Source organism: Chionomys nivalis, chromosome 21, assembly GCF_950005125.1.
Source record: "Chionomys nivalis chromosome 21, mChiNiv1.1, whole genome shotgun sequence".
In the NCBI taxonomy this organism is placed as follows: Eukaryota; Metazoa; Chordata; class Mammalia; order Rodentia; family Cricetidae; genus Chionomys; species Chionomys nivalis.
In genome coordinates this window covers 19,952,963-19,977,661 of record NC_080106.1, presented here as the reverse complement: position 1 = coordinate 19,977,661, position 24,699 = coordinate 19,952,963, and the positions used below count along the sequence as shown (strand labels likewise).

Below are 24,699 nucleotides of genomic sequence, written 5' to 3'. Positions count from 1 at the left end.
AAATATTGAATTTATCTGGGTAAGATGGTGCATACCTGTAATCCCAACATTTGGAGGCTGAGGCAGGCGAATCACAAGTTCTAGACCAGTCTGGGCTATATAGTGAAATCCTGTCTCAAAAACCCTCAAGTCATCTGTCAAGACAGTTCAGTCGGTAAACATGCTTTCTGTGCAAGCTCGGCACCTGACTTCCATTCCCGGGATCCGCAGCGGAAAGAAAGAACCAACTTCTGAAAGTTGTCCCCTGGCTTCTCCACATGCCTACACATGTTCATACTTAAACACACATCATAGCGAGAGACACACACATAACAAATAAAACAAAAAGTTAAAAAAAAAAAAAACACCAGCCAAAACAAGCAACACAAACGCACTGAATTCCCTTTCTGGGTATTTTTCACCCTTCCCTTTCTAGGACGTAGCTGGTATCTCAGTGTTAATGATGCTGACATCCGGGGCTAGAATTGTCCTGTGTTTCTAGACTATTAGTGCATCCTTCACTTCTGCCCACTGGCTTCAGTCACACCCATACCTGCAGTCGTGGACACCAGCAAATCTCCAATCAGAGGGGGACTGGGAACTGATGGTCTAACGAGTGTATTTTAACCCCTCTGTAACTCCTTTTGGATCCTAGATCCAGGGGTTCACCTGATGAGAATCACTCCAGGGGCCGGTGAAATGGCTCTGCAGCTAAAGGTACTTGCGACCAAGCCTGAAGACCTTAGTTCAACCACAGGACCCATCTTTTGACCTCCACACATGTACTGTGGTGTGCACACACTCCCCTTCCACAAGAATGTACACACACACGCGTGCACACACACACAAGAATGTAATAAAAAATTGAATGGGGTATGGTAACATGTACCACTGATACCAACTTGGGAGACAAAGGCAGGCAGATCTCTGTGATTTCAACGCCAGTCTGATTCATAATAGAGAGTTGCAGGCCAGCAAGGGCTACACAGTGAGACTTTGTCTTAAAAAAAAAAATCTCTTCAGTGACTGTGAATTTTCTAAATAAAGTCAGCGTCAGTGTAGAGCCCAATCAAGCTTGAGAAGCAGCTGCTTGGAAACACTCATGGGCCTGAGTCCTATCTGATTTCAGAGGAAGGCCAGATGTAGGTTGAAAGAACAGTATTTCAATCATATCAGACATGTTGGCAAAGCTATGTCCTGTTGCTGCCTCGGCTTGCCTCGTGGGAAAGGACTCATGGGAAAGCAAGACGAGTTAGAAGGGGACACCCAGCAACTCTTATTGATTGAGCAGAATGTCAGCCGTGAGCACAGATAGTGTGGACTTCCATCGGAGGCCACAGCAAAGGCCAGAACTGTAGTTAGCTCTGGACTTGGCCAGGGAAAAGTGGAGAGCAGAGCCCAGAAGATGACTCAGTGGCTAAAGTCCTTGCCGTTCAATCTTAGAGACTGAGTTTGATCCCTGGAACCCATCGAAAGGTGGAAGGGGAGAACTGATCTCGTAAAGCTTTCCTTTGAACCTCTACTTCCACTGTTGGCGTGCATATGCGTACACACGTGTGTCCACACACACACGCGCGCGCGCACACACACACGCACACAGAGTAGTAAATAAATAAATAAATAAATGAAAACTGCAGAAGGGCTGAGAAACCGCACCGTGCTTTTCAGGCAGCAGAACATGGAGTATGTACGATGGATTAGATTCTTCTTTTTTTTTTCTTTTTGTTAGGTTTGGTTTGGTTTTGGTTTTTTGAGACAGGGTTTCTCTGGGTAGCTCTGGCTGTCCTGGATCTTGCTCTGCAGAACAAAGATGGTCTCCAACTCCCAGAGATCCGCCTGCCTCTGCCTCCTTAGTGCTGGGATTAAAGGCATGCGCCACCACTGCCCGGTTTAGATTTGTTTTTTTGAGATAGTGCCCCACTATTGGAACCCACCAAGAATCAAGCAGCATTCAGAACATGAGTTCAGAGAGTTTCCTATAGCGCTGTGAGCAATAAACTTGTGTGTGTGGTATGTGTGTGGTGTATGTGTGTGTATGGTGTGTGTGGTGTGTGTGTGTGTGGTGTGTGTGTATGTGGTGTATGTGTGCGTGGTATGTGTGTGTGTGTGTGGTGTATGTGTGTGTGCACATGCCTGTGGGATCCAGAGATCAAAGCCGCACGCCGTCCTCAGTTGTGCCCCATCTTAGCTTTTTGGAGAAACGATCTCTCACTGATTCTGGAGCTCACTAGTTTAGCTAGACTCCCTGACCAGCAAGCCTCAGGTCCCTTCTGTCTTCTCTTCCCTAGCATTAGGGGTATAGGCACACTTGCTATGTGTGTGTGTTTCGGGGGAATGCAGCCTCAAACACCAGGGCTGGCAAGAAGGAAATCTGATTTAGTAGCTGGTGTGGATCCAACTTTTAGGGTCTGACACCAGGCAGCTTTTTAGGTATATGTAAGCACTGCACTATTTTGAAGAAAGTTTCTGATGATAATTCACTCATTCTGCATGTACAACAAAGCTTAAGGCATGATTACATTGATATGACCTCTTCCGTAAAGATGGGCTATGTTGACTGAGAAACAGTGCTTAAGATAAGGGTCTAGGGAGAATGACTGAGATAAACTAAGAGTCTGGGGGACCCTACAGGCAGCACCTAGGCTGTTGTAAAGTACGGTGACATTTCCCATAAGGATGGGTTTTGTTGACTCAGAAACAATGCTCAGGATAAGGTCTAGGAAGAAAAAGTCTAAGATAAACAAACATAACAGTCAGGGTGATTCAAGGGGATTCAGGTGTGGCCTGGCCCTACAGGCAGCATAGATTATTATTTTTTCTTTTTTGGTTTTTCGAGACAGGGTTTCTCTGTAGCTTTGGAGCCTGTCCTGGAACTAGCTCTGTAGACCAGGCTGGTCTCAAACTCACAGAGATCCGCCTGCCTCTGCCTCCCAAGTGCTGGGATTAAAGGCGTGCGCCACCACCGCCCGGCAGGCAGCATAGATTATTGGGCTAAAATAACCATTCCCAGTTTTCTGGGTGGAAAACGGCTATATGTCTCTTCCGTTGAGGAGACATTCCTGATTGCCCCAGTGCTTATCTGTATACACAAGGACCTTGTGCCCTCTGTGAATCTCTACCCCACGCCTAGCTTTAATTTTTTTAAAAATGTACTTCTATGCGTATGAGTATTTATTTTTTTCTGTTCAGATGAGTATTTATTTTTGTGTATGCTTGCCTGCTTGCCCAGTGCACAAAGAGGCTAGAATAGAGCTCTGGATCCCCTGGAACTAGAGTTAAGGATGGCTGTGAGCCACCATGTAGGTGCTGGGAACTGAACCTGGGCCCTCTGCAAGAACAGCAAGTGCTCTTAACCACTTAACTCCTTTGCTAGGTGAATTATTTTTTGAGTCATGATTTACTGTGACCTTGACTGGCCTGAAACTCTGTGGCTCAGGATGACCCTGAACTCCTGATCATCCTGCCTCTGCTTCCCAAGTGCTGGGATTATAAGCAAGCACCACCGTGCTCAGTTTATACAGTGCTGGGGATCAAACCCTTGGCTTCTGGCGTGGTAGGCGGGCACTCTATCCACCAACCCGCATTCCCAGCCCCAAATGACTTTTTAGAAAACATTTAAGACTATTCATTTCCTACTGAATCAGACCTATAACACTGATAGCCCTGTAGTAAAATAGCGATATCCAGTGCCCAGGTTGAGGGATCTAAATACCATTTATCATTAGAAAGGATCCTTGGGGAAAGAGCTGATTTCAAGTCTGAGGCCAGAATTGTACAAGAGAGTCTGGAAGGCCCTTATAATGGCAGAGAGTAAGGAAACTCTGATGGCTTCTGGACTCACACACCAGGGCAGGAACCTACTAGGAGGAGTTCTCATTAGCTTAATGATAGAAAACGACTTGAACATCAAAGAGAAAAACGTATCGCCACTTTGGAAAATAGCTTGGCTGTTGCTTATCGTTCAGACTCCGCTGATCATATGATTCTCTGCTACTCTCAGGAGAGAGAAAAACACGCTCATGAAAGGTCTTGTCCTGGTGAGTTTTTCATCAGCATAGAAAGTGCTCGAGGCTGGATAACACACAAAGGAAACACGCGGTCGTGAGGAGTGCCGCACGCCTGGGATCTATCATCAGGAAGGCTGAGGAGGGAGGGTCCTGAGTCTGAGGCCAACCTGGGCTAGCTAGCAAGACTCCGTTTAACACAAACAATCCAGCTGACCAAAAACAAACAAGGAGGGGGGAAAGGGGAGCGGGGAGGAAAGAAAAAAGGAAGAAAAGGACAAACTACTTTATTTAGTGCATAGCTTTTGAGGCTCGAGGGTACAGCATCAGCAGTGGCCTGGTTCTGGTGAGAGCCTCTCTGAGGGAGGGAGGGATCAAGAGGCAGGACAGCCTATCGGAAAGGGGGAGGGGCTGGCCTTGCTCCTTAGAACCCTTTCTTCCCGAAGAGAACTGGAATCCTTTGAGAATGGCAGAAGTTCCTCTCTGAGGCGGTGGTCCCCACCCCCACTCCTCCTTCTCTTTGAGACTAGTCCAGGCTGGCTTCTACTACGCTTACGTAGCCCAGGGTGGCCTCAGACTCCTGCAATTTTGCCTCAGCTCCCTGAGTGTTGTGATTGTAGGTGCCTGCTACCATAGCTGGTTAGGCGCCACATCTTAGAGACTTTACTGTCTTCCAGCATTGAGAGCTGGGGATGCACAAAGAGCCAACCTTCTAAGTTTGTCCCTTGAGGGGGACAAACTAAAACCATGTCCAGACTATAATAATTTATGTACATAGAGAAACCCTGTCTCGAAAAACCAAAGGGGGGAAAAAAAGAAAGAAAAAAAGAAAATAAAGTGGCGCACGCCTTTAATCCCAGCACTTGGGAGGCAGAGGCAGGCGGATCTTTGTGAGTTCGAGACCAGCCTGGTCTACAAGAGCTAGTTCCAGGACAGGCTCCAAAACCACAGAGAAACCCTGTCTCAAAAAACCAAAAAAAAAAAAAAAAAAAAGAAAAGAAAAATCTGGAAAAAGCCTGACTCTAAAGATAGAAGCCAGATCAGTGGGAGACTGGGAAGAGGACTGGCTGCAAAGGGGGAGGCACAAGGGAACTTTTGGGAGTGAAAGAAATATTCTATATCTTCTTTTAAAAAATTAATTGTTTTCTTTTTATTTATATGTACGGTGTGTGTCTGTCTGCATGTGAGTGCAGGTGCCCTCGGAGGTCAGAAGAGGGTGATGATGGAGTTATAAGGAGTTGTAAGAGGCGCAGCATGGGTGCTGAGAACCAAACTTGGGTCCTCTGCAAGAGCAGAAACGCTCCTAACCTAACCACGGAGCCATCGCTCCTGCCCCTGCGATAGTGTACATTTTCAAACTTGTCCACTTGTGGTGAGCTTTACTTCATATCAACTTTTAAAAAAAGCTTCAGTAAATTAAACTAGCAGTTAATTAGAGCACAGCCACCATCATGAAGACAAAGGAACTGTTCAGACCAGGAGGCTCATGACCTATGACTATTCAGAAGACAGAAATAGTCAGGGAATGGAGAAAGGGCTCAGGGCTTTAGAACCCTTGTGGCTCTTGCAGATGATCTGGTTTTGGTTCCCAGAACCCACAGCAGAAGTCTCACAATCACCTGAAACTCAGTTCCAGAGCATCCGATGTCCTCTGGTCTCGAGAGCACCTGTCTGCACATATCCGATACAGATAGACACTTAGGCACATGCACATATATACATCAAGTAAAATAAATAAATAAATACAATTTTTTTAAAAAATTATGGACGTTTCGCATACATGTATGTCTGTGCACCACATATGTCCTGAGGTGCCAGAAGAGAATACCAGTCCCTCAGGAACTGGGATTAACAGATTGCTGGAAATTGTCATGTGGGTACTGAGAGTTAAATCCACGTCCTTTGGAAGAACAGCCAGTGCTCTTAACAGCCGATTCGTCTCTTTAGCCTCCAAGGACTTTTGTCTTACCATGAGGAACTAATTACCTCCTTAACTATCCCTAATCATATTCTAAAGGCCCCCATCTCTAAATGCCATCATATTACTTGGGTTGGAGTGACATATCTTTTAAAAATTAGTCGATTTGTGGCTGGGCGGTGGTGGTTTATGCCTTTAATCCCGACACTTGGGAGGCAGAGGCAGGTGGATCTCTGTGAGTTTGAGGCCAGCCTAGTCTACAAGACCAGGACAGGTCCAAAGCTACAGAGAAACCCTGTCTCAAAAAAACAAAAAAATTAGTAGATTTGTGTGTGTGTGTGTGTGTGTGAATACATGTCCTATGTGCAGGTGCCCATGGAGACTAGAAGAGGGCATCGATCCCCTGGAATTACAGTCTGTAATGAGCTGCCCAATGTGGATGCTGGGAACTGAACCTTGGTCCTCTGGAAGCACAGGAAATGCTCTTAACCCTTGAGTCATCTCTCCAGCTCTTACATTTTACTTATTTTTTTTGCACATGTATGTGTGTGGGCACATACATACTATGACATACATGTAGAGAGATGGGGACAACTTGTGGGAATCAGTTCTTTCCTTCACCATGTGGCCTCTGGAGACTGAACTCAAGTTGTCAGGCTTGGGAATGATGAGACATGTCACTGGCCCAGAAGTGACTCAGATATTCAGTTCATAAGATGCCATGGATGAATAAACCTTGGGAACATGGTGCTAAGGGAAAGAAGCCAGGGGAAAGGACCATGTGCTATGCAGCTCTGTATGAAATGTCCTGATCAAGCCAAGCCATAGAGATGAATATAAAAATATACAGATATGATTTTTTAAGGTTTTTTTTTTTTTTTTTTTTTTTTTTTTGAGACAGCGTTCCTCTGTAGCTTTGGAGCCTGTCCTGGAACTTGTTCTGTAGACCATGCTGGTCTCGAACTCACAGAGACCTATCTACTTCTGCCTCCCAAATGCTAGGATTAAAGGCATGTGCCAACACTGCCCAGCTCCAGAATCTATATTTCTCACTTCCTACTAAAGAAATACAACTTCAATTCTGGGGAATGAATTTTAACACAGAACCAACTGCTGGCCACACATAGGAAAGATGTCAGGGGTCAGACAGAAAATAGATATATTCTGGAGGTCAGGAATGTAACTCAGAGGTAGAGCGCTTGCCTAGTAGGCAGGAAGCCTGAGCACCACATAAAGCAGGCGCGGCAGGACATGGCTGTGGTTCTAACACTTGGGGTGGAGGCAAAGGATGCAGGAGTTAGTTCAGGTTTATTCTTGACTGTATCTGCCAAGTCTGAGGCCTTGTCAAAGAAGAAAGAGAGCCGGGCGGTGGTGGCGCACGCCTTTAATCCCAGCACTCGGGAGGCAGAGGTAGGCAGATCTCTGTGAGTTCGAGGCCAACCTGGTCTACAAGAGCTAGTTCCAGGACAGGAACCAAAAGCTATGGAGAAACCCTGTCTTGAAAATCAAAAAAAAAAAAAAAAAAAGAAAAAGAAGAGAGATGTTGCGGGAGCTCCTTCCGTTCCTTCAGCCAATAGCCACTGAGACACTGAGATACCAGCCCACTGGGGCGTGGTCTCTCTCCCTTTCAAAAAGCGGCCACTTCCCTCTGCTCTCACTCTGGCTTCCGGGTCCTCTTCCTTCCTGATTGAGCAGAGGGCTGTTGTCTGGGACAGTGATCTGTAAGCTTTTCCCCTTTAAATAGATAGCTTCTCTATTGGTCATAATTCCAAACTGGTGTGGGATTGTGACTTACGCCTTCAGAGAGAGGGAGGGAAGAAAGAAAGGAAGGAAGGAAAAAGAAAAGAGGGCTGGCAAAATGGCTAGGTGGGCAAAAGTGATTGCCACAAAATCTGTTAGCCTGACTGGGATCCTTGGATCCCACAGTGGGAGGAGCAAATCAGCTCCACAGTTGTCCTGCGATCTCTCTTCATCTCTCTTACACAGACACACACGTGCACACACACACGTGCATACACACAGAGAGAAACAGAGAGACAGAGACAGAGAGAAATATAATAACACATTTTTTTTTTTTTTGGTTTTTCGAGACAGGGTTTCTCTGTGGTTTTTGGAATAATAACACATTTAAAAATTAAAAAAGCAAAACAGAACTAAACAAAAGCAGATATAGGAACTGTGTCTGGATCCTGCCTAATCCATCAGCCCAGAGCCCACATCTATACAGCTCATATCCCCACCCTTCAGTTAGTTTCCTGTAGCTAGCGTTAAACTCACTTTGTAGCCAAGGATGACTTTGAACTCCTGATCCTCCTACAGGTTACCTCCCAAGTGTGTCACCACGCCCAGCTGTTCCCTTTATCTGTGTCTTAGGCTCAGTCCCCATTAAGAGCATCTGTTGATCCAGCCCTGAGCCCTGAGCTCACTGCCTGAGCCTCCTACATTCTTAAGGGACCATGGCTTGATTCCCAGGAAGAAAATGAGTTTGGAGGCCCGGATATGGCCTTGGGCCAGCTCCCTCCCCGTCTAGGACTCCTGGTCTCAACTCTAGGATGTGGGCTTGTAAGGAATGCCTCTGAAGTCTTCTGGGCCTTGTCCTGCTTAAAGAAAAGTGGCCAGGCTGGGCAGGTGACCCAATAGTCTGTCCCCTAATACTTTTACATCATGCCTGGGCTCTTTGGGGGAGAAGAATGTTCCAGGTAGGTGTAATAGATGGTTTGCAAACATGGCCCCAATTTACCCACACCCATCCAGGGCCTTACAATGCAGCTCTGCTCCTTTCTTCAGAAAGTGGAGTCTGTCTGTCCCGAGTGACGGAAGTGGTTGGTGTCATTGTTCTGAGCGTAGGACTTAGGGAGGGCTTGACTCACTCGCCTCCCTTCTTGGGCTTCTGTTGTGAGAATTAGCCTAGGCTATCCCTGATAGATGCGATCCCAGTGAAGTTCATCTAGATCAGTCAGCACTCTGCAAACTCACTAGCATGAGTGGGGCTACCCTGGGCTACACTGCACCAGCCAAACTCAGAAGGGGGATCAACTGAATCCAGCTCGAACCAGCAGAGTCCAACCTGGGCCAGCTGAGCCCAGTTTGAGTCAGAGAACTCAGCCGGATCAGTTAAACCCAGGCAGGTTCTGCAGAGCTCAGTTTACAACAGCTGAGTCCAGGGAAGATCAGTGATTAGTTTGGCTCAGCCAAGCCCAGGAAAGAGTAGCCGAACTCCGTATGCATCAACCAGGCCACTCCGTGATCAACCTGGATCGCCTCATCCTCACCTACAGCTCATGAAACACAAACTCTTTCAGCCTCTACTCAGTGGTGATTGTGGCAGAGCTGGTAGAGGCTTCCTGGGAACTCTCACGGCTTCGTGAGTAGATCCTGACTGTTTCCTTGTGTGTCTTCTGTGCTGCTGAACTGGCTCCAGAACTCAACAGCCATGATCCGAACTTAGAGTCCAACGTTCCCTCCCTGAGGAAGAGGCGCTAGTCAGTCCTCAGGTAAGGAAAGACCAAAGCAGGTGACTTTGGAAGAAGGGGACAGTGAGCGGATTCTGACTTGGGTGGATAGCTCAAAGTTGGAGTTCCTTAAAAAGAAAAAAAATGTAAGAGTCCAAGATGTAGGCTATGATGTAGCACAGTGGTAGAGCGCTCTTGTCTCAAGCTCTTGCTTGGTCACTGGTAATACACAAAGGACAGTGGTGGCACCTCCCATAATCTCAGCACCGGAGGCTGAAGCAGGAGGAACAGAAATTCAAGGTCATCTTTGAGGCTATGTAATTGAATTTGAAGCTAGTCTGGGTTACAGATGTAAAACCTTGTCTCAAACAAACAAATCCAAGTTCTACCAGCAGAATTAAAGAATGAAATAGTTCACTGTGTCACTGCGAGATTATAAACAACACCAGGCTGTCCCTCCTCCCGACGGTCTACTTTCTACATATAGGAATTTAAACAAACAAACAAAGCAAACAAAAAACAGCTAACAGCCAGGTGTGGCGGCACACAACTTTAATCCCAGCACTGGGAAAGCAGAGGCAGGTGGATCTCTTGAGTTCGACACCAGCCTGTTCTACATAGATGAGTTCCAGGACTACACCTTGAGACCTTGTCTCAAAGTAAAAACAAAAGCAAAAAACAGCTCTCAAGGGCTAGGGGGGTAGCTCACTGGAAAAGGCAAGAACTACCTCAATTACCTCTAGCATGCCGTCAGCCCTACGCTCAAACTCCAGTACCACAAAACCAGATATGCCCAGCTGTGTCTAATCTCTCCCAAATCATGCAAGCAAGTCCTTGCTTCCCTCCGTGGAGGATTTAGCTCATTCAACCCCTTCCCCCACCACCTGCCCTCTCTCTGACTCTGCTCCTGCCCCAGGACCCTGGAGTCATGACTTAGTGAGACTGATATTTCTGTGACTTTGAAGCTGCTCTTCATCGTGGAACTATGCTGACCTCCACCCCTCCTTTTTTTTTTTTTTTTTTTTGTCCTTTCCCTCCACGAGTTTCCCAATAATGCCATGGGCCCCAGGGGTGGGGCAGACTGGGAAAGGCGTAAACCCTTCATCTCCCTCCATCTCTCCATCCTCACCGAGATGGGGACAAAGAGGTAGAGACAGAGAAATCCAGACAGGCTCTGCCCTCCCGGGATCTGAGGAAGTCACAGTCAGTCTTGAGGACAGAAAGATGGCAGAGCAGGGTTGGGTCTCATTGCCAGGGAGGGCAAAGCTGTGGGCTCTAAACAGGACCTTCTTCTGCTGCCGCACTTTCTGTTGCTATGGTAAACACCATGGCCAAGGCAACTTACAGAAGGTAGCAGTTATTTGAACTTATGATTCCAGAGTGAAGAGTCCATGATGGTGGAGTGGAGGTGGCAGGTGGGGTGGTTGGAACAGCAAGCTGAAAGCTCACATCTTGAGCCCTGAACTCCAAATGGTGAGTCTTTAAACTCCAGTGACACCCTTCCTCCAACAAAGCCACACCTTAGCCTCCCCAGACAACACTACCAACTGGGACCAGATAGCCAAATGTCTGAGACTATGGGGGACACCTCATTTAAACCACCACAGCAGTCGCCTCATGTCCCCTGTGCCCATACCCCAGATCCAAAGTCTGTCGTCAGACACCGTCCTATTGGCAACTTCCTTGGAGTTTTCCTCCTGCTTTCCCGTTCCAATGGGGCTCATACTGGGGCTACAGACTTGACACATGTGACCTGACATGGCCCTGCCTCTGTTTCCCACTTGGCTTCTCCATTGGGAACACGCAAACCGAGATGCATGGTGGGGTTCAATGCTGGAGTCCTTTCTGAATGAAGAAGCTGCAACAGGAGCTGAGGACGTGGCTCAGCAGGAAGGAGGACCTGAGTTTTAATTCCTAGTACCCAAGCATAAACAAACAGGCTTAGCTATGCATGTACTGAAAACCCCAGTGCAGCTGGGCGGTGGTGGCGCACGCCTTTAATCCCAGCACTTGGGAGGCAGAGACAGGTGGATCTCTGTTTGTCTGAGGTCAGCCTGGTCTACAGATCGAATTCCAGGACAGCCAGGACTGTTAGACTGAGAAAACTTGTCTCAAAAACAAACAAACAAAACAAAACAAAATAAAGATAGCCAGGTTTTGGTGGTACACTCTTTTAATCCCAGCACTTGGGAGTCAGAGGCAGGCGGATCTCTGAGTTTGAGGTCAGCCTGGTCTATAGAGCTAGTTCCAGGACAACTAGGGCTGCTACACAGAGAAACCCCATCTTGGAAACAAAACAAAACACCAAAAGGGTTATTGTAGTGGTTACATAGCTCTATGAATTTGTCAAAATTCTTAGTTATCATTAAAAACTATACACACACACATACTTGCATGTTATGGAAGTCTTGACACACACAGACACACACACACACACGTATGTATATAAGATTTCCATAACATGCAAGTAACAATGAAAAGATACAGTTGGGGCTGGGAATGTACCTCGGTTAGTAGCGTGCTTGCCTAGCATGCATGAAGCCCTGGGCTTGAGCTCATCCCTGTATAAAGGAGTGTGGTGATGCGTGCCTGTAAGTCCAGCTCTCAGGAGGTGGGGACCAGATCAGGAGTTCAAGGTCATCCTTGACGGCACAGCCACCAAGTGTGAGGCCTTCGAGAGCTAATATGAGACTGTGTCCTGGGGGTGGGGACATAGCTAGTGTAGGTGGCCCTGTAATAGGAAGGTCACTGGGGTGGGATGGGGGGAAGGAGGAGGAGTAGGGAGAGGATCAGAAGAAGGGAGGGCTGAGGTGCAGAGTCTTAACCCAGGGTAAATCTGAGCAATGCACTTTGTGGATGTGGTCCTACCTGCTTCAGAGGCTCTGAGGAGGAGGGCGAGCATGTCTGCTGTGCTGTTTTGCTTTAGACAGGATCTTATTGTGTAGCCCATGCTTACCTGAAACTTGTTATGTAGCCCAGGCTAGCCTTAGCTAAAAATTCCTTGGGCAGTGTAGTCTGGGTCTTACTCTTCCTACTTCCTAGCTTCCTGGCTTCTTTCCTGGGACTTGACCTCAGGGCCTCCCGTATACTCAGCAAGCTCTCTACCACTGAGCTGCACCCCAGCCCTAGGGTCAGCAAGTTGGTACAATTTGGTACATTCTGTAGGTACGTCACAGACGGAACGATGGAGAGGGTCTCCCCCATCACACCTATTCGTCCCTATCCCCCTTCCCTGTGTCCTAGATTGGTGGGCATTTCTCCTGACCTAAGCCAATACAGGGAGAGGAAATCCCAAAGGGATGGAATAGCGCCCCATGAGAAACCCAGTTTTCACGCTGTCTCTGCCCAGGGCCCACGATCTGCTGGGACTGGGAAAAGTGGGGGAGTGCATCGGGTTCTATGGGGGTGTTGACTTTCAGGGTTAATCACCAGCAGGCCAGGCTGAAATTCCTCTTGCATACTTTTTAAAACAAAACAAAACAGAACAAAACAAAACAGGGTTTCTCTGTTTGTGCCGTAACCCTGGCTGTCCTGGAATTCTCTCTGTAGACCAGACTGGCTTTGAACACAGAGATCCACCTACCTTTGCCTCTGCTGGGATTAAAGATGTGCGCCACCGCACCCAGTCTTTTGTTTGCTTTTTAGAGACCAGAGTCTTGCTATGTAGCCCCGTCTGGCCTCTTCATCCTCCTGCCCCAGCCGCTAGAGTGCTGTGACCTCCCTGTTGTGTTCCCACAGCTGGCTACGATGTTTGTTTATTTATTTCTTGGCGTAAGTACACTCCATGCAACATTCAGTACCTACAGTATCACACATCAAATACTTCACCAGAAAAAGTGTTCCTTGATCTGGAGTTCAAATGAAACTGGCCCATCGGTTTTTATCTGACAGGGGACGCAGTTGGGTCACAGAAAAGATCTAGATGGCAGTGAATGCAGGGTGAGACAGCTTCCACTCCTCAGCCTTCCCTGAAGCGTGTGTCACTTGGAATTGACCCGGCGCCTCGCCTCCTCCAGGCAGCCTCCTGGATTGTAACTCCATTGTTCCTGTAGTCTCGGCTCAGGGCTGCCAGCCCCGACCTGTAGACTCGCTCAATCCTTGGCCCGAGGCAGCTGCCGAGGTGCCTGGAGTTATTCCTTGCGTGTGAAGACCAGGCTGGGTGTCTTAGTACTGGCCGCGGGGACAGCGTGCGTGGTGGGTCTTCCTTTGCTGGCTGGTGGCTGAGTGGCAGTCTCGCTCTTACATAATCAGTCTCTCTCCTCCTTCTTTTTCCAGAGCTAGACTTCACGCCGAGCAGCGGCGGCAGTCGGAGAAACCAGAGAAAGCGCCACCCAGCTCCAGATTCCAAGAGGCCTGCTGGGGAGTCCCTTCTCTTCCTCCTCTTCCTTCCGAGACCCCAGAGCCACAGTCTCACATCAGCTCCCGAGCTGCAATGGGACTGGCAGCCACCGCCCCCTGGCTGCCCTCCGCCCTGCCAAGCAGATAGGGCGGTAGCTACCCCAGGAGTACCTGCCCCGTCTCAACCTGGGCCAGCCCTTCCCGACTTGGTGGCCACCCTTGCTGACCTGAGGCCATGTAGGTCCTAGCTCAGGCCACTGGACACACTGCTGGGGACAGTGCCTCTGCTGTCAGGGGGCACCCAGTGCACCATCATGCCCTGGGGACTCGCCTGGTTATACTGTGAGTACTGGGGGGAGGGGGAGTTATACCTGGGGATCCTGTCCTGGAAGGCCTTGGTGGGTGGCTCTACTGTAACCATAGCAACCAGGGCAGCTCTTGTTGGTAAGAAGTTGGGATGCTTTCCAGGGGGTTGCAGGCAGCCCCGGGGATGAGAGATCCACGGCCACCCTCTGCTCGGTTCGGCCTGCCTCTGACCTCAGGCTCAGATGTACGAGCTGAGTGGGCACAACAGATGCAGGATGGGCCGGCACTGGGGTGGGTGGCAGCTTCTCACCTCTGTAGTTTCATTGGCTCTGGGGTGCAGGGTGGGGACAGAGGTTGTAGAGAGAGATTTCCATCCTCCTGGGTGTGGCTAGTTGGGGGTAGGGAAGCACAACACGCGGGGCAGGAGAGGTCTGGGGAAGGAAGCCGCCAGCCCCCTCTACCCCTCTCTCCACGGCAGATCAAAATTAAAAAACAGAAAGACAATGATGTTACTGATAAAAAGAATAAGTTAAAACAAGGATAGAAATCAGCAAAGGACCTGTGGGATGTTTATAGCTGCTGGGTGGGAAGCCAGGCTGAGTCCCTCACAGACTCAATGGCAGCTGCAGGTTTTGGAGAGTCGTTGTCGTGACAAGGACCTGGCCTGCTTCGCACCTCCCATCCCCACCACCACTTGAAGTTACTTATACCAAATAAATGCGGGCAGGGGCTGAAACCACAAGTCTCCAGAGAAGAGCTGGGCACAGTCTGTGTCTGGTGTTCAGACACTGCAAAGGGTGGGGACATTCGGAATGGGTGAAGTTCCCAGACAGACCCAGTGGTGTTCTGGAAGCTTCTACCTCTTAATGGAACATGGGTGGTAGCGTGGGTGAGGGTCTTTTCGAGGAGGACACAAAGGTTAGGTGGTAGACACACTGGTAGAAGTAGGGTGATGGGGCTAGCTCTCCAAACAGGGACGGGTGTGTGTGGTGGGGCTGAGTGGTGTTTGGCTGGAAAGGGCAGGCAGGTCGTGTGCAGGCTCCCGAGGCCTTAAATACCAGGCAGAGGACTGAGGGATTAGGCATCTGAGGGTCAGTTCTTGAGGTGAAGCGATCACACTTAAAGATTCAGTTTCAGTATTTTTAATTATGTGTCAAGGTATGAGTGTGTACACATGAGTGCCAGTGGCCCTTGGAGGCCAGAGGTGTTAGATCTCCCTGGAGTTGGAGTTACCGCCACCTGACATGGTGCTGGGAACCGAACTCGGGTCCTCTAGAAGGGCAGGAGGCACTCCGAACCACCTAGCTACTTCTCAGGTACCACATGATTAGATTTATTTACTTATTGTGTTGGGGTGTGTGTGTGGTGTGTCTGTGTACCATGGTATGCATACGTAAGCCAGAGGAAGTGTGGGCCCTGAGAATTGAACTCAGGCCCTTGGGCTTGATGGCAAGTGTCTTTATCTGCTGAGCCACCTCTCTAGGCCCACCTGAGGGGAAGTGAGGCTGGAAATGAATGCAAGCAGGAGGGGGCTTCAGATGGCATCTCTCAGGACTTGGCAAGGACAGCTGAGGGGAGAGGCTGGCAGGGCAGGGCCCACATTGCAGGGGCTAAGGATCTTGGGGGATGTAGGCTACCTTGACGTAGCTCCATCAATTTGTGACTGGGCTCCATCAAGGTATTTCCTCCTAGTTCTGGGGACTGGAGGTCTGAAATTGGGGTCACTGACCACCATAGCTTCTGAAGGCTCTAGGGGAGGGTCCTCCTGCCTCTTCCAGATTTCTTGTGACTGCCTGTGTCCCTTGGCAGGTGGCAGCATTGCAAGCTTGCACATCACCCCCATCTGCAAGGCCTTTCCCTCTGCACAATCTTCCTCCTGGAATACCAGTCATTAGATCTAGGCTCTCCCCAGGCCCAGGATGATCTCACATCAACAGCCTTTGTTTTAATTACACCTGCAAAGAACCTGTTTCAAATCGAGTCGTTCTGACATTTGAGGTGAACAAGAATTTGGGAGGGGGACGCTATTCAACCCATGAAGCAGGTTTGTGTGTTGTGGTACCTGTGCGGCAGTCAAAGGACAGTTTGCAGGAGTTCTTTCCTACCGCGTGGTTCCTGGGATTGAACTCAGGTAGTCAGTCTTGGTGGCAAGCCCCTTTGCTCACTGAGCCATCTTGTTGGCCCTAATACTGGTTGTGTTTTTTTGTTCCTTCAGCACAAGACTGTGTTAGGTGCATGGCAAAGACTGATTTTTGCAAACTTGCCTCCTTGCAAGAACGTGGTTGTCAGCCCAGTGGTGGTGGCGCATGCCTTTAATCTCAGCACTTGGGAGGCAGAGGCAAGCAGATCTCTGGGATTTTGAGGCTGGCCTGGTCTACAGAGCTAGCTCCAGGACATCTAGGGCTGTTACACAGAGTGGTTGTCAGAGTTCTGCAGGTGGGGAGGGCAGGGGCTGTGGCCCGTATGGAGTGCAGGGCCTGAGCAGACCCCAAGCATCATGGTAAACAGTGCTCCTAGGGCTTGGTCCAGCAAGTGGGAACAAGTGGGGTGGGCTGGGAGGAAGGGGAGGGAAGCTAAGAGGGAGCACGGCCCAGGCCAGTAGAGATACAAAGACAAACACCTTCAAGGTGACAGGAAAGGGAGTGGGAAGACCTGGTTAGTGACATCAGTGATAACAGACTGGGGAGGGGACTCAGCCTGCCTGGCTGTCTTGGCGAAAAGGAAAGGGAAGAAAAGAAAAGGCAAAAGATAATTATTGGTTTTGAGAACAATAATAATAATAATAATAATAGATAGTAAGTTGGATATGGTGACATACCTTTAATCCCAACATCCAAGGAGAGGCTGGTGAATCTCTGAGTTCAAACCAGTCTGGACTTCATGAAAAGTTCTAGGCCAGTCAGGGCTGCATACTGAGAGATTGTTTTTTTAAAAAAAAAAAAAGATACTGATTGGAGAACATTAAAAAATGTCCTGGAACGTAAAGATGACTGTAATAATCTCCCACAGAAATCTGACATATTTATTTTTTCGAAAGCACAGGAAATCAATTAATAAACCTAAAGCCGTCCTACGCAGCGCCAATACTGTTGGTGCGGGCTCCCTTAAGAGGGCCGCTAAACATATCTTAAGTATTTCATCACCACGAGTCACCTCTCCGACAAGTGAATAAATGTTAAGAAGGAATAATTATGGTGCATAAGTCTCTGTCCATAAATCTGTCCTGTTTGCTTTCTAGTTTACGAGTTTAGTGGGTCAGCGTCAGTGGGTCAAAGGTTGTAGAATTTAATTCCATTTTATTATTAAATGTGCCAAGTGTATTTCCAGGCTGAGAGCTCTTTTGGCAGCATCAGGATTATTAAAATGAAATTATCTCATAAAAACCTTTCTCCATTTCCTTGAAATCCCTGGTTGGCTTTGTGTTTGTTTCTCTGGTTACAGACTGATCCATTTGTTCTCATTTGAATTTATTTCTCTCAATAGTGAGGTTGGCCCTTTGGGTGTTGCTTTCTCTTCTATGTTTCTCTCATTCACTTGACCCCTATTCATATTTTTTGTAAGTTCTCTCTATTTTTTTTTCCTGTTTTGTGTACAGATCGGGAGAGTTGTTTTTGAGGCTACAGTGACACCTAGTGGTAATTCCTGGTACTGTTTTAAAAGACTTGCCATTGTTGGGACAGCTGGTGTGTGTTGTCTAGCATCCCAGAGCCTTCAGACTGGAAGGAGCTATAGACCTTCTGGTACATCTAATGGAGGAGAATGCCAAGGTCATATAGTTCACAGAAGAAAGTCTCTGGGTCACCAAAAGCCATTTTAAGATCTGGAACTAGACTTTTTATCCAAAGCTCTGAAGGGAAAATCAAGCAACAGTTGTGAAACCTCTCACACCAAGGAAGGGGCTGAGGGTGCCCTGGAATAACAGGAAGTAGGGGAGATTGGAGACCAGACTTCGGGTGTCTCCCTGAGGACTCTGCTGCCCAGGGGTGGGATGTACTTGCTATTCCAGGGCTCTGCTCCCCTGCGTTTCCCATCAGTATTCGCCACCCTTGAAAATGGAGGATAGTTGATAGAGCTGTGCACAGCACAGCAGGGGGCGTGAGCTGATAGAGCTGTGCACAGCAGGGGGTGTGCACACACACAGTGCTCGGTCTCATAGACTCTCGTTGGCCCACAGGTCTTGGGATCCTACTTGGCATGACTTTGGGGAACGAGAATTTGGAGATGTGGACTCTGACCCAAGATAAGGAGTGTGACCTTACAGGCTACCTTCGGGTCAAGCTGCAGTACAAGAACCGGCTTCAGTACATGGTAATGGGAAGAGCGCCAAACGGGTCCCTGTTCCCAAGTCCCAAGGCTCACCTGGAGCTGTGCTCACTTCCCACCCCAGATATGTCAGCCCCAATGTTATAGTGACATTGTCTGCCTTGGTCTATCACATAACCAAGTGTATAAGAGGATCCCACCAGCTCCCCCCTTCTTCACTGACCTTTAATCTACTTCCATATGGCTTTCAGCCTATAACTCAGAAAAGGTCTCCAGGGACTCATTTGGGATAAAAACCTTCAAGTCAGAAAATGATTCCTTTTGGAGACTGGAGATGCCCACATGGTGTTGTAGTGTTTCTACATGGCTAGGTTTTTATTTGCTTCTCTCTCTCTCTCTCTCTCTCTCTCTCTCTCTCTCTCTCTCTCTCTCCCTCCCTCCCTCCCTCCCTCCCTCTCTCTCCCCCTCTCCCCCTCCCTTCCTCTCCCTCTCCCCCCTCCCCTTCTCTCCTTCCCTGCTTTAAGACCTAACTAACACCATGGCCTTGAAATTCTAACCCTCCTGCTTCTGCTTCCTGAGGGCCAGGATCACAGATGGGTGCCAATGAGTCTGGTTCATGCAGTGATGCAGCCTTATGCAAACCCAGGCTTTGTCTATGCTGGGCAAGCACACTACCATCCCTGGCTCTTGTTTTGATTTTTTTTTTCGAGACAGGGTTTCTCCGTAGCTTTTGGTTCCTGACCTGGAACTAGCTCTTGTAGACCAGGCTGGCCTCGAACTCACAGAGATCCGCCTGCCTCTGCCTCCCGAGTGCTGGGATTAAAGGCGTGTGCCACCACCGCAGGGCATTTGTTTTGATTTTTTGATACAGGGTCTCATTATGCTGGAGAGGCTGGTTTTGAACTTGAGTTCTTCCCGCTTCAGCTTCCCGAGTTCTGGGATTGCAAGCACGTACCCAGCCCTTTAGGACTATCTTTGAGACTGTTTTTGTTGAGATGTCATTCATATGCCATACAACCCACTAACTGAAAGCGTACAACACGGGTTGGTGAAGTCTGAAGACCTGAGTTCAATTCCCAGAACCCACATAAGGAGAGAGAACCGACCCCTGAAAGTTATCCTTTGACCTCCATATCACTGTTGAGGCATGTGGATGCTGCACACACGCACATACACACACACGCGTACACACACCACATTATTAATAATAACAATAAATAATAAGGTATCTGGCTCATTGGTGCTTAGTGTGTTCACAGAGATGTGCAAAGGTTACCTCTGTAAGCATCAGACGAAGCACACTCCTCACCACCAAAGTAACATGTCTTCCTGAAAACCCTTGGTCCATACCCTGGCTCTGAAACTTCAGCCCTTATAGAACTATGTATCTGATTTCACTTTCCCTTTGTCTCAGGGGGAAAGGGAGCTGTCTTCTCATTAGAGGACCTGTCTGCCATCAATCACACTGTTAGGCTGGGTCCCTCTCTGGGGATCCTGTCTAAGCCGGTTCTGCTTCTGACCTCATGCTTTGTTCCTCCCCAGAAACATTACTTCCCCATCAACTACAGGATCCCTGTGCCTTATGAGGGGGTGCTCAGAGTCGCCAACATCACGAGGCTGGTGAGGATCCCTCCTGGGATGGGGAGTTTCTGCCTTCCGCGATGCCCTCAGAAGCATGTGGGGCCTCGGCAGGTTGTCCTATTGACCAGGGGCCTTGCCCTAGCCACTTCAGCCAGCTTGCGGCTGACCTAGGCACAAGGTTGTCTGCTGGCCACAGGCAGTGGCAAGTCCTTGGGGTGAGGTCGCAGCCCAAAGGCCTGGCTTGCATTTCCGCGATCTCTCTTGTCCATGCAGCAGAAGGCCCGTGTGAGTGAGCGGGAGCTGCGGTACCTGTGGGTCCTGGTGAGTCTCAATGCCACCGAGTCTGTGCTGGACGTGCTGCTCCGGGGCCACCCGTCCTGGGATTATCTGCAGGAGGTTCAGACGTTGCTGGAGAATGTTCAGCGGAGCCTCATGGTGAGCTGTGGGCATGCGCGTGGGTCTGACAGATGCAGGGAAAGGCTGCAGAGGGAAAGTTCTGGTGTGAGCTGAGGATGTGGGGGCCATGGGAATAGCATGCAGGAAAAGTGACCAAGGAGGGAGGAGACGCCATGATTGCCATGATGTATCAGAGCAAATGAGCTGGGGTGGGGGATAGGAGGAACTTAGGACCTTAGGGCTTTTTTTTTTTTTTTTTTGAGACAGGATTTCTCTGTAGCTTTGGAGCCTGTCCTGGAACTAGCTCTTGTAGACCAGGCTGGCCTCGAACTCACAGAGATCTGTCCGCCTCTCTCCTGAGTGCTGGGATTAAAGGAGGGCGCCACTACTGCCCAGGCTCATCATTTTTATTTTATAACCCATCGAGGCCAATTAGTGCTACTCACCGAACTGTTCACCAATAATGCTGGCTTGACCTTGTGCAGGCCACCAGAGTGAGCAGAGTGAGTTCACAGATGCACGGGGTGCATCATAGCCACGAGATGGCATTTGTTTATTTATTTATTTAGAGACAGAGTCTCACTGCAAAGCCCTGCCTGGCCTGGAACTTGCTATGTAGAACAGGCTTTGCCTCTCATGCCCTGGTTCTGGGGCAACCCAGGGAATCCTCTGACTTCGCTTCTGCATCTGAAAAATGAGCCTCCTCCAGAAAGGGGGAAAGAAAGAGAGGCAGGCCAGGAGGTGCTGGTGCATGCCTTTAATCCCAGCACTCCGGAGACAGAGGCAGGTGGATCTCTGTGAGTTCAAGGCCAGCCTGGTCTACAAGAGCTAGTTCCAGGACAGGCTCCAAAGCTACAGAAAAACCCTGTCTTGGGAAAGAAAGAAAGAAAGAAAGAAAGAAAGAAAGAAAGAAAGGTAAGTGATGGGAATTTCTGTTCAGAAATTCTTCTGTATTATATGGTAATCACAGATTGACCCGTGACATTAGGTTTTTATCAAAACCCATGGAACACCTAGGGTGAACTCTAATGACTATGACTTAGTTTAGAAAAAAATAGAAGGGAAAAGAGATGGTGTGGCCATCTGCAACCCAGGAGTCTGGAGGCTGAAGAACAATGTTAAATTTGAGGCCAATCTAGGCTACATAGTGAGATCCTGTCTTGAAAACAAACCCCAAACCATTTGATAGCCAACTACGGGCTCAGCTGCATGTCCCACCTGCCTTGGGCCCTTGGTATGTGCCCACTGGGACACACATGCCACCCTGCTTAGCCAGCTGCCTGGCCTCCTTAGCCCAGGCCCAGACCATCTGACACCGACTGTGAGCTCAGGGACAGTGACTGTCACAGCCATCTAGAACCACTCCTGGATGGGTCTTCCAGCTCCTGCCAAGGTTATAGGAAGCTGCCCTCTTATGTTTGTGGACAATATGGGTAGCCCTTTGCAAACCGACTCTGGCTTGAGGTAGAGACCTTTCTTGCTTTTGTTTTACCCATAGAACAGACTCCCAGGAGGCTCATGGAATGAAGCTGGGGAGAGTGTGAGGGCCCCAGTCCTGACCTGGTCCTGGGCTCTCAGTACTGAAGCACTGAACACAGAGATGATTTTATTATTCAGATGTAGCTGGGTAGCCCCTTTCCATTCCCCATTCTCCTGATGGAAGTTGAACCAGGTATAGGTACTCACTCCCTCTACCACCGAGCTGTGCCCCAGCTCTGCAGCCTTTAGTCCTCCTTCCTTTCTAACCCTGTTAAGAGTCTGTGTCCTAGCTTTGAAGATGGATTTCACTTGCCTTCTTTGCTCATGGTCTCAGGACCCAGACACTAGCTCTGTTCCCAGTTGTATAACCTTGAACAAGTCGTTCCACTCCTGGGCTTGCAGGGTTTCACTTGTAAAGGAAAAGGGTTGATGCCTAAATCTTATCCAGTCATAAACTGCGGGTTTGATGACCTCACCCTGTCTGCTCATCCCCGGGAAGATGTCTGAATTCGGGTTCGGCATTACTTTGTTTTCTATTCAGCTTTCATTGTTTCCGTAAGAAACAGCCTGGGGAGATGGCTCAGTGGTCAAGAGCACTTGCTGCTCTCAGAGAGGATCCTAGCACCCAAGTCTGTTGATTCCCACCTCAAGCTCCAGGTAATCCAGCACCCTCTAGTGTCCTCCATAGGCACTCACATGTATGTGGAACACACACACACACACACACACACACACACACACACACACACAGATGCACACTCATACACATAAATAAGAAAAAAAGTAATTTCAGGAAGAGGCGACTCTTTGTTGGAGACCGTGGAGGCTGTGCTAAGAGGGAGCACACTTTGCAATGTAAAGGCTGCTATTCTGACTATTTTTAGTTTATGGTTCGGAGGCATTAATTACACTTACAGGGTTGTGCATCTATCACCCCATCCATTTCGGGCACTCTCCCGTCACCTCACGCAGAAACTGTATACAGGAAGCAGTCATTTCTCACCTCTTTCCACCCCCAAAACCTATGTAATTTGTCTTTTTTTCCTATTATGTGCTTGCTTTTTGGGGTATAGTTTCTAACATGGGTCATACACCATTTGTCTAGCTGCTTGCCCTTAGAGAAAGTTTTCTAACTTTATCTGTTGAATTGGATGAAGTTGAACAGACACTAATCCCACACCTGGCAGAGAGAGCGTGGCAATTTTCTAAGATTGGAGTCAGCCTAGACCACGTATTTGGACTTTGTCTCAAAACCAAAGCAAGGGCCAGGTGTAAAGTAGCATGCTTAATTCCAGCACTCGGAAAGGCAGGTGGATCTCTGTGAGTTCGATAGCCTGGTTGTACACAGTGAGTTCCAGGTAGTCAGAGCTACATAGTGAGACCCTGTCTCAAGACAACAACAATGTACAAAAGAAAAAACTCCCTCCCCCAAAGTAAAACTAAGCCAGTGAAGGTCATACACTGGGTTCAGGGTACAGTTTGATAGTAGAGTGATTGTTCAGTACCTCTGTCTTTCTGCCCTTTCTCTATAGCGAAAGATCCCAGGGCTGGGGATGCAAAGAGCTGGTCTAGCATGCATAGGGCCCTAGGTTCTATTCCCAGCACAGAGAGGGGAAACAGCAGCACTCTCCTTGCTATCCCTTCTGATAGGCTTTGTGAGGAGAAGCTATCTGAGCTCGGAGCCTTTCACACGGTCAGCTCTGCCTGTGAGACTCATGCCTCAGGATCCTCAGGAGGTTCTTCTCTTGTTCTTAAGCAGAGGGCTTTACTTTCTGTCGGACAGTGTTCTGGGCTGGAAGCTGGCGAGTATGCATGTTGGAGCAACAAGGAGGTCCCAGCTTCCTCCCTGTGCTGGCCTGTGTTGTGTCATTTTCTGATGACAGAAGCAGAAACCCCTGTGAGGGATGGCACCTGGGACCCTCATGGCCTTCTGGTCCCTGGAAGTGGTATTTCATTGAGTTGAGACCGTCTCCAGGCTAGACAGCCTCCACGGTTCTCATGTGCTGGGGTCCCTCCTCTCTTTACTCGTACTGCTGGTTTCCTTCCTCCCAGGATGTAGAGATCGGCCCTCAGGTGGAAGCCGTGTTATCTCTTCTGAGTACCCCAGGCCTAAGCCTGAAGCTGGTGCGGCCCAAAGCCTTGCTGGACAACTGCTTCCGAGTTATGGAGCTGCTGTACTGCTCTTGTTGTAAGGAGATCCGGTGGATGGGGTGGGCAACGGTAGACCACAGGGATCTGGGCCCAGGTTTGTGGGCGGAGTCCACACTGCCTTGGGAATGCTCCCTTTTCTGGAAGTTGGCCTAGAGTACGGAGAACGTGTGGTTTGGCCGTTCTGTCCCACAGTGCTTTTTTTCTTTCTGTTTTACAGGTAAACAAAGTCCCATCCTGAGATGGCAGGACTGTGAGCTGCCGAGTCTCCATCCCCACAATCCAGGATCCTTGATGCAGTGTGCAGCTACCCACGTGTACCCTTTGCCTCGGCAACCCCCCACCTCCCTGCCCCGTTCCCCAGGCTCAAGTCATGGTCCGTTGCCCTGAGCTGTCTGTGTTGACCACAGGTCGGGCCACTGGATGTCTTCCAGGAACTGGCCCGGGTCTGAGGCTTTCTGGGATGGTAGGTAGGTAGACCTGCAGGAAAGCCCTCCCGGGAAAGGCATCGTGCCAGGCTCAGCTTCCTGCCTTTTCATACCTAAGTGATGCCACCTGGAGCCTCAGGGGGGAGGGGGGAGGGGAAGGCTGGTGCTGCCACCCACAGCCACCCCTACCTGTGACTGGTTCTGCAATCAGCAAATGCTGTTGCCCCACAGAATTCTGGGACTCACTGGGGCTTTGCAAGCGTGCTGAACGCGGGGTGCTGGACCGAGGACTGACCAAATGCCGTATCTTGCCACAGCAGTGCTTTCCCGGTTCCTTTTCTATTAAATGACCACTCGCTTAGTTTGGCTTGCACCCGTGAAGGTGAACCCAGAGGGACTGAGTTCTG

At 49.1% G+C, this 24,699-nt stretch overlaps 1 protein-coding gene across 3 annotated transcripts in view; it reads left to right on the top strand.

Annotated features, from left to right (window-relative positions):
- Window positions 1–24,653, top strand: part of Il34 (interleukin 34) — a 54,625-nt gene extending 29,972 nt beyond the window's left edge. The window contains exons 2-8 of one of the 3 annotated variants that reach the window (XM_057754192.1): window positions 10,733–10,826; window positions 13,629–14,033; window positions 18,172–18,305; window positions 19,803–19,880; window positions 20,118–20,276; window positions 23,769–23,904; window positions 24,085–24,653. In XM_057754192.1, the coding sequence (XP_057610175.1) occupies window positions 14,006–14,033; window positions 18,172–18,305; window positions 19,803–19,880; window positions 20,118–20,276; window positions 23,769–23,904; window positions 24,085–24,254 (705 nt within the window). In that variant the 5' untranslated portion in view covers window positions 10,733–10,826; window positions 13,629–14,005 and the 3' untranslated portion in view covers window positions 24,255–24,653. Of the gene's footprint in view, window positions 1–10,732; window positions 10,827–13,628; window positions 14,034–18,171; window positions 18,306–19,802; window positions 19,881–20,114; window positions 20,277–23,768; window positions 23,905–24,084 lie in introns of all 3 variants that reach the window. The other 2 variants (XM_057754190.1, XM_057754191.1) reach the window with 2 other exon arrangements.
- The last annotated feature ends 46 nt before the right edge of the window (window positions 24,654–24,699 follow it).